Raw genomic sequence first — 9,702 nt, 5'->3', positions numbered from 1 at the left:
ATAAAAGTTTTAAGCTGTGATACTGATGGCCATAGACAGGAGGCTAGGAACAGATGCCAATATATTTTATCAAACATCATTACTTGTTGAAAACAGAAAGCACAGCAGATTTAAGAGGAATTTCCCTAGTACTTTCCTTAGAGGAAGCAGATATCTGCTAACCAGAGCTCTTTAACAATGAACTTGACCATTCTCATGTCTCCTGTGGACCATACAGGTTCTCATATTAAAAAATTATTTTTAGACTTTATATAACTATTTCCCTTGGATGAAACCCAGATCCCACACATAGCAACATAATCAAACATGGGTAACAGGCACAGAGGATACAATTCTCTCTTTAATTAAAGCAAATTTTTATGCATTGAGAGTATGATCCTTCTGGAAATGGCAGCACATTACAAAAAGGAAATATATATTCATATTTATATTTATATTTATGCATATATACCAGAAAAATAGAGATGACTATGTGAATTCTGATCAGTTGTGTACGGTCTATATATGAGGGGTATGAAAATGGAACTCTGTAATTATTCTTCATTTTATGACCCCATTAGTAAACTGCTGAGGAAAGTTTTCTACACACTATACTGTGAAGTACTAACTCACATTCTAGAGTAGGGGTCTTGGTACTCATCAAATCCAACTCTTTATTTGTATGAATAAATTATAGAAGTGCTGCTGATAGTTTCCCTCTCATCTGTGCATGGTCTTGCCCGAAATCACATGGCCTGGAAGAGCAGACCATTCTCCTGAGCCTAATAAGCCTGAGGTTTTTTGCCCAGAAGAGCCTCCTTGGATTGATGAGAGCTTCCACCCAACAGGCTTACTCATGCTGACATTTAATAATTACTTAAGGCCAACAATGTGTTTTACCCTTTGGGAAACAATGAAATAGTAATTTCTATTTTATTTTGGTTAGAATAAAGGATCTAAGACATCAAGGAAAGAGCCAATAGCACAGTGAACTTGTGACATTAGTGAAGGCAACTTTGATGTCTCAATGGTGGGAGCTGCTGGGTAACAGCCAAATACTAACAACATGAAGGTCAGGCAATGTGTGCTTGACTTTTCTCTAGCCCAGTGGTTCTCACTGGGGGTGATTTTTGTCCCTGATGGGATATTTGACTATGTATGGAGACACTTTCAGTTGTCAGACCCAGAGAGGATGGCCATGCTACTCATATCTAGCAGACAGAGGTCTGGGATGCAACTCAACATCCAACAACACACAGCACAGTCCTTACAATAAATTACCCAGCTTGAAATGTGAAGGTTGAGAAAGCTACGTGCCTGACCTGTAGTGAGAACTAACATATTATCAACAACACTACTTTCTTCCTTCAAGCTTGCCAAGAGTTTGACACAATCAGAAGGACAAATTTTAGGAAATTCCAAGACAGCTTGATCAGTCCTGGGAGAAACTACTGGGCCCAAACATGTCTGACAGAAGGAGCCTGGTTCATGTCATTCCCTGCCCTTTGCTAAATACGGCAGTAAGACATGGCAGGACAGGAATAAACAGAAAATTGTGGGCAGGACAATAAATTTTGAGCTTGAACAATTCACAAAAAAAGGAATCCCAAAGTGAAACTGAATTTCAGAGAAAGAAGATAGTATGTCTGCTGCACAAAGAAGGCTTATTCTGAGCACCCAGAAATGAAAAACAATGTACCAGGACGGGTAACAGAGAAGAGAACAAAGCTGGGCAGGAGAAGAGTATGAAGAGAATTAAGAAGTTCTGTGAAAGAAAGGTTTGTTCTGAAAGGACAACTGACTCAGCTAAACTGGATCCCTGAAACTGACAAGAGAAACATGATTCAACAATGAAACTTCAGAAAGGCAAAGACCTTCTGCTACTAAATCAACCCTGAAAACTCAAAATGTCTTCAAGAAACTCACAATGACAGACATATGGCCACAGGGGTTCCTGTGAAAACCAGTGTTCTCCAGGGGTGGCAGTCCACCCAAATCAGGGGGAGTCCCAACATCTGGTGGAGTCTCACCAGAAGGATTATCCATCCTGCCAAGAAACGGATGGAAACACAGGTGGTTGTGTATCGAGCAGCCATGTACAGCTGCTCAATTCCCTGGAAGAGTGAGCACCTGCCAGACATTGGCTGGAGCTGCCGAACAAAGCTAATTTCTCCTGCCAAAGAAAGTGGAATTTACAAAGAACTGAGATCATAAATTCACTGGTGAATATATCTGGTGTAGACAGGAATTTGAGGGAAGACAAAAAAGTCCATGTGATGAACCAGGGATTCTTCATCAATCTAAATGGTTGCTTAATATGGTTAGATAAATATCCCAAACATGGAGACATTTTAAAGGGCAGTCTGAATTTCAGTGCCAAAAATTAAATATACTTTGTACCTTCTAGTCACAAATCAGTACACAATCAACAACTAGAAGTATGAGGCTTCAAAACTGGAGTTTTTAATTTATACGCTCTTACCTCAAACACTGAAAGGTCTTTCCTTCGGTAAATTTCATTTGCTGGAGGATGAAACCATCCACACTTCTTTGAATGTCTTAGTAAAATATTCTTGCTTTTCATATATTTAAGACAGAATTCACACAGGTAAAGCTTTGGTAATCTGTTAAGGGTTAAAAATCAAGAATCTATGAGATTCATTATACTGTTCCAGGGGAAAATTAAATATTATTCAATTTTGTCTAAGTCAGAAAAAGGCTACCTAACAATATCTGAAATTGTTTCCCATAAATAAGAAAAAGTCAGTAGTAAAGTGAATATAAAAACAGCTTTACATTTATTTTTTCAACATAATCCATAATACACACTACCTTTACTTTGTGCACAAATCATTTGTTTCCTTAGAAATGTACTATGAAAACCACCCTAAAATATTAGGTAGCCATGCATATTTCTCAAAATTCAGATTTAATGTGATATTTCCAATAGTATATATGATCACTGGTGTAACTAATAATCTTTTACTTAGAATGAAGTGAATTTATTATTATATTTTAATAGTCAGAATACTTTTGAAGCAAAGAAGTCCCAGAAATTAATTGCTTCCATTTCTACTTTTGGATGAGTAACTTTCATTACCATAGGTTTATATATGGTCTAAAGCAGTATATGTAGCATTTAAAGTCAAATGATCTAATTTGTTCTCTATCAATTCCACTGTCTCTTTGAATAACAAACTAAAAGCTTTCTCTGCCCTCCTGACTTGTTCTCCACCTTAAAAACATGAACAGGCACTGGAGTACTCACAAAATAAAGTTTAGAATCACCAACAAGGTCTTTGGGGGTACAAGTATGGGAAAAACTGTTTTGGGGAAAGATACAATGACACATACGGTATATTTAACTTCAAATCTTGCACTTATGTCCAAATTTCATTTGAAGTTCTCAGAGCAAATGACAAAATTACCCACAAATCAAAGCTAAATGCATTTTATAAAAATTTATTTATATGAAGGTAGAGTGACTGAAAGAGAGGGAGAGAGATCTTCTGTCTGCTAGTTCACTCCCCAAATGGCCAGGTGGAAGCCAGGAGCCAAGAGCTTGGCCCAAATTCCACTGCCTTTCCAGATGCATTAGCAGGAAGCCAGAGTGGAAGTGGATTGGTAGGGACCTGAACTGGCAACATGGATATGAGATGCTGATGCTGCAAGCAGAGCCTTAACCTGCTGCTCTGCAATGCCAGCCTCTCATAGGCATTTTTGAAAAATGGTTTAAGAACACACAGTCAAGTGGAGTAATCAGCAAAGAGAAAACAAGATCATGGACTCAGGTCTGCTACTTAATTTCTGAAACACACGTCTCATTTTCTCAAGTCACATGACTGGTTAATAAGATAATACCTATCCTTGAAGAAAAGTAAATTCGTAATTACCAAAACCCTTGTAGCCTAAAAAATTTGAAGATTCTAATAAAAGGTATAATGATGTACTTAATGGAAGATATCTATCCATAATATATCTGTTTTAGGATATATTAGTTAAAGGCAAGGTCACAGCTAATCTTACTTCAAGACATGAAAATTCTGACACTATTATTTTCTCTTCAATAATTTTTAAAATTTATTTATTTTATTTGAAAGTAAGGGTTACAGAGAGGGAAAGACAGAGTGATCTTCCAGCTGCTGATTCACTCCCCAGATGGCTGCAATGGCCTAGCAGAAGCCCGGAGCCAGGGGCTTCTTCCAGGTCTCCCATGTCGGTAACAGGGGCTTAAGCACTCAGGTCATCTTCCACTGCTTTTCCCAGGCCATTAGCAGGGAGCTAGATGCGGAGTGAAGCAGCTGGGTCTTCAATAGGCTCCCATACAGGACGCCAGCATTTCAAGCACTATGCCACAACACTGCCCCCCACCCCTTTAAAAAATTTTGTTTATATGAAAGGCACAGTTAGAGAGAGAGAAAGGGAGGGACCAAGAGAGAGGTCGGTGATTCACTCCCCAAACGGCCACACTGAGTGGGGCTGGGTCAGGCCACAGCCAGAAGCCAGGGGCTTCTTCTGGGTCTCCCAGAAGCCCCATGGGCCCAAGCACTGAGTCATCTTCTGTTGCCTTACTAGGCACATTAGCAGAGAGTTGGGTCAAAGTGGAACAGCCAGGACTTGAACCAGTGTCCATATGGGATACTAGTATTGCAGGCATATCTTCACCTGCTACGCCACAACACTGGCCTCTTTTATCTTCCATTTTTAACATTAATCACAAATGGCTATAAAAGTAAAGACTTGGGGGCCGGCGTTGTGGTGCCATAGGTTAATCCTCTGCCTGTGCCGCCAGCATCCCATATGGGTACCAGTTCTAGTCCCGGCTGCTCCACTTCCAATCCAGCTCTCTGCTATGGCCTGGGACACAGTAGAAGATGGCCCAAGTCCTTGGGCTCCTGCACCTGCTGGGAGACTGGGAAAAAGCATCTGGCACCTGGCTTCGGATCGGGGCAGCTCCAGCCATTGTGGCCATTTGGGGAGTGAAGCAACAGAAGGAAGACTCTCTGTCTGTAACTCTATCTCTCTAATAAATAAATAAAAATCTTAAAAAAAAAAAAAAACTAACGACTTGAAGAAGAATATCTTAAGACTATCCACCCTCCTAGTTTCTCTAACTTTTCTTCTTTTTCTAAAATTTCTATTAAAAACCTGAAAAATACCAGAATTCAAGAGATAGAATTAACAGGCCTAATTAAGAAAAACAAAACAATGATAGCATTTTTCAATGGCTAACTATTTCCTTCCTGATTTGGCTTACTGCAAAACCTACATCTGCCCAACTGCCCAAAATAAGCAAGCACTGTACCCAGACTGAAATCCAGGCTTCTGGCTTAAGCCTGGCCTAGTCCCAGGTACTGGCAGGCATTTGGGGAATGAACTGCAGGATACTACATGTCTACCTGTCTCTGTCTCTTTATCTTCCAAACAAATTAAAAATAATACAAAAAATATTTTTTAAAAGTATGATCTAGAAGCTAAGAGGCAAAATTTATACAGCACAAATAATTCTACAAAAAAGTGTTGGCAAAGTATTGTTTGGGAAGAACCCAGAAAAAGACTACCAAAATCAACTTCCAAAAATCATCCGATTCCCGCTTTAGAGTGGAAAATTTTCTTTTCTCGCACATTGACATTGAAGTTATATATCTGCTTGGCTTATTCCATTACCTTGCATATTCCTGTGGGTAAGGCGAGGAATACCAGGTTTGGATTTCATATTTGCCAAATTCTATCACAGAAGGGTACCGGCCACAGTCTTCCACTCCACTTTCACATTCTATTTTCTGTCATGGAAAAGGCAAAAGAAAATAACAGGATATAATTCTTACAAGATGATATACTTTATTTACATTCTTGTACTTTCACCAGTGGCTATCAAATCCTATGAAAACCAAAAGAGTAATCTTGATTTCTAATTTTAGACCCATGTGAAATAATGCTTGTGTTGAGATTCATAAACAAACACTCCATGAAATATTATGAATTAGATAGGAAACAGGTATGATATATAAAAATATCTACTGAACTAGATTTAATCTATTACAATGCATTAAAACTGAAAATATAGATGATGCAGCTACTACACAATTACAGTTCCCTGTTTCTCCACTAAATAATATTTATCCCAACCATAATTAAATAATCATTCATGAAATTTCCAGTTCACTATTCCTGTCCTCTACTCCCCTTACTCCTTCCCACCAGAAGAGACCCAAATTCACTGTGGTATCCTCAGTGTCTAGTAATACAAAAGAAATACAAGAAATATTTCTGGCATGAAAAAGTCACTTTTACCATCTTGGAATGAATGGCTTTAAACTTAGCTCTATCTCTTGGGAAATGGCCTCTTGTTCAGCACACAAGTATCAGAAGTAGGCTGAAAAAATGGTAACACTGAGGACTTCACATATTTAATGACTGGACATTTATCTTTTCCAAAGGACAACCATTACAAACCATTCGATACTGACAGACAGAGGCACAGAAATGCTCCCCAGCTTCTAAAGTACAAACTATCACAAGTATTCAGCCTAACTGGTTGCTACTAAAATTAAAGCTTAAGAGCCAAAGACAAACCATTTCCACAAAACAGGAAGTGGGCGAGGAGCGGAATCTACCTGGCAATGCTGGTCAAAGAAAGGGAATGTACTCTCCTGACCCAAAAATTCACACTTCATAACACATTATTCTTTGAGAAGTCCAATGGCTTCACCTTTCAACATTTTAGTGTCAAGACTAATCAGAGTTAACAGTGTAAGTGGTATCATCTAAAGCATCTACTGGACAATGAAACTGCAAGTGACAACAACCAATCCTAAAATACAATAGACAATACAGTATTGCTTTCATCAATGCCAATGAGTTAAAAATAGACATTTTTCATATGGTTGGCCATCTGCGTTGGAAGAAGCATCAGTAAATTTAAAAGCGATGTTCTTTTGGTTAACATTTAAAATTATTTCCCAAATTTAGGGAAATTTAGTATCTTCACCTGCTACGCCACAACACTGGCCTCTTTTCTCTTCCATTTTTAACGCTAATCACAAATGGCTACTAAAAAAAGTAAACACTTGAGGGCCAGCACCGTGGCGCAATAGGTTACTCCTCCACCTGCGTCAGCAGTATCCCATGTGGGTGCCAGTTCTAGACCCAGCTGCTCCACTTCCAATCCAGCTCTCTGCTGTGGCCTGGGAAAGCAGTAGAAGATGGCCCAAGTCAGAATCCATCCTTCATACCTAGAAGTACTTTTCAACATCTGCATCAACCAGTCCTACTCTGCTCTCCTTTTCCTACCTTTAAGAGTGGAGACAATTCTACAGTCATTGCTTCCAAATATACAGATAACAAAAACAGGGCATGGTAAGAGTTAAAGTCTTTGAGGGGGAACTTTCTATAAAAGCAACACAGTTTTCATGTTAAGAGTTGGAAGCCACACATTATTCTGTTACTACAACTTGGTATCCTGGCCTTACCTCCCAAGAAAGTTCCTGGGCCTGCTTAAAAACATCCAAGTCTTCTTCCGTAACGACATCCTTGTTTCCAATCACATTTACATCTGTACTTTCTTGTTTGATGCTTATTTTTATTTCAGTATCTGTCATTTAAAACCAGCAAAAAGTGCATTCACTGTCTTTGAATCATGATAACCATCATATATTACCAAAATGGTACCCAATTAGCATAGCAGGCAAATAGGGATTTTTTGGGGGGTGGGGGGTGGGTGAGGAGGCTTTATAAGCTTTTACATCTAAGCACCGCTCACAGATCCAGCAGTACCCTTTCCCTGCTATACCCAAATTATGTGAATTGATCACTTTCTTCTTTTTATAGGTTTAGTAAATATACAAGGGAAAGAGTAATACAAAACAAAATCATATTTTCAACCGAGATTAGAAGTTATAATAATGTCTAGTTACAAACTTCCCATTATCAGTTTCGAGAAAATAAAATCTACCACTTTTGTCCAAACAACATATTATTGATTTTTGTTTTGTAAAGGGTGGCAAATGTAATGGCCAATTTGTTCAATGAAATGTGTTTCCTCCCTGAGGTGGATACACACACAGACACACTCACAACCAGAAACATTCCACAGAACCACAGATCAGGCTTGATGGATACGGAAGCAGGATGGACTCTGTCGTGAGAAAGCAATGGAGCAGAGGGACAGCAGAGCTGAAACGCCCCCTGCTGGAAGCGCTGACGGCACAGGACCTATCAGCACTGTGGCTGAAGAGGCGGCGCGGGGAAAACAAGGCAGAAGCATGACAGCGGCTACTCATGCGGGACTAAAAAGCCATAAGCAACGCTATGGAGGCATCTGGGGGTCCTAAGTCACTACGAATGGAAATAAATCATAAAAGGGGGAAGGTATTAGTTGGAGAAACAACATTTTGGAGATTTAGTCAGCATTAGAAAAAGGTCAAAGTTCACTACTTCTGTATGACAGTGAAGTGAGAACAAGAGAAATAGCTAAGACCTATGTGACAAATAGGAACTCATTTGTTTGTCTTTGGGGGAGGTTGGGGAGAAAGGGACGGGACGCAGGTTTGGTTGGAGCTTTGACCTTTTGCTTACCATCATCCTGATCAGGGTTAATCCTTCCGTCTGTCAAGCTCCCCTTCCCTGGTGAGGGGGTCCCCATCTGAGGGGTCACTTTACATTTTAATCTGCCTAGCAGCCTGTGCTTTTTAAGGAAGGTTGTTCGCTTGAAGTGAGCAATCGCTTTAAAGATACGTCCTCTCGCCATCCCCCAGCTAGAGGAGGAGTGAGAAATAAACCTACTTCTAATAGCTCTTTTTCCAAAGAAATGGGCTTTAGATTTTGACGTGGAAGAAAGTTCAGTTTTACGACGCATACGTTTGGGTGGTGCGTAACTTGGGTGTCCCTTTATTCGAGACTGTCCCTGAGTGGTATAGATATGGGAAAGTCCATCAAAGAGTGCCTTCAGCTGGCTGTTATTAGTAAGACTGCTAAAGGAGGGCGCACTGGACTGGCTGGAAGAACTCTGGGGAGAGGTAGAAGAAGTGGAAGTGCTGGACTTTTGTGAACTGGGGCTCTGACCAGAGATGGGGGTTGGGGGTGGAAGTGAAGAAGGTGGAGGTTTTAGCTTTTGTGTGGTACCTGTAGCCAACACATGAGAAGTGCATGACTGTTTCTGAGAGACCTTTTTCCTTGGACGATAGTGCTTTGAAAAGTCTATTATTTCACCTCGTGATCTGCGACCATCAGGTGATGGTGTAAAAAACTTAGTAAGGCCATCAATGAGCCCTTTGGTTTTCTTGTTAACTTTAAGTGTAGAGGCAGAAATGGAGGTGGAGGTGGTGGTGATTTTGGTGGTGGCACCAGGCCGAGTGGGGTCTGTAACAGCCAATCTGCTGCGTGAGTCCTTCCCAGATGCAGCATGACCAGATGAAGGTGTGGTACAGACTTTAGTCTTTTGACCCCTACCAGGTGACCCCCTTCCTGTGAATGCATTCATGGATCCTTCATCACTGGTTACAGACCTAGGCAAAAATTTAGAGAATAGTATCAGCAATTAATAATAGAATTATGAAGGTACTGAAAAACAAATTTATAGCAACTAGATGCATTCAATGTTGCTTCAACTTAAGAAATGGAATTGCAACCCTAGAAAACTGATTTTGTATGTGTGCCACCACCTAGAAAATTCTCTGTTGAAAAAGGTAGCAGCAACTGCATTCGCCTGTCATGATTCCCCCA

At 40.0% G+C, this 9,702-nt stretch overlaps 1 protein-coding gene across 18 annotated transcripts in view; it reads right to left on the bottom strand.

Moving 5' to 3' along the window:
* KAT6B (lysine acetyltransferase 6B) overlaps window positions 1-9,702 on the bottom strand; it is a 229,521-nt gene that overhangs the window by 50,659 nt on the left and 169,160 nt on the right. For 9 of the 18 annotated variants that reach the window (XM_089313499.1, XM_089313500.1, XM_051823152.3 and 6 more), the window contains exons 8-11: window positions 8,557-9,485; window positions 7,452-7,573; window positions 5,647-5,762; window positions 2,462-2,603 (exon numbers count right to left, since the gene is read on the bottom strand). In XM_089313499.1, the coding sequence (XP_089169625.1) occupies window positions 2,462-2,603; window positions 5,647-5,762; window positions 7,452-7,573; window positions 8,557-9,485 (1,309 nt within the window). The remainder of the gene's footprint in view (window positions 1-2,461; window positions 2,604-5,646; window positions 5,763-7,451; window positions 7,574-8,556; window positions 9,486-9,702) is intronic. The other 9 variants (XM_070057871.2, XM_089313502.1, XM_051823157.3 and 6 more) reach the window with 2 other exon arrangements.

This window comes from Oryctolagus cuniculus, chromosome 15 (assembly GCF_051225735.1).
Source record: "Oryctolagus cuniculus isolate XC-2025 breed Fujian yellow rabbit chromosome 15, ASM5122573v1, whole genome shotgun sequence".
Lineage (NCBI taxonomy): Eukaryota > Metazoa > Chordata > Mammalia > Lagomorpha > Leporidae > Oryctolagus > Oryctolagus cuniculus.
Note: the sequence above shows the minus strand (reverse complement) of the source record. Positions and strands in the feature narration are given on the sequence as shown.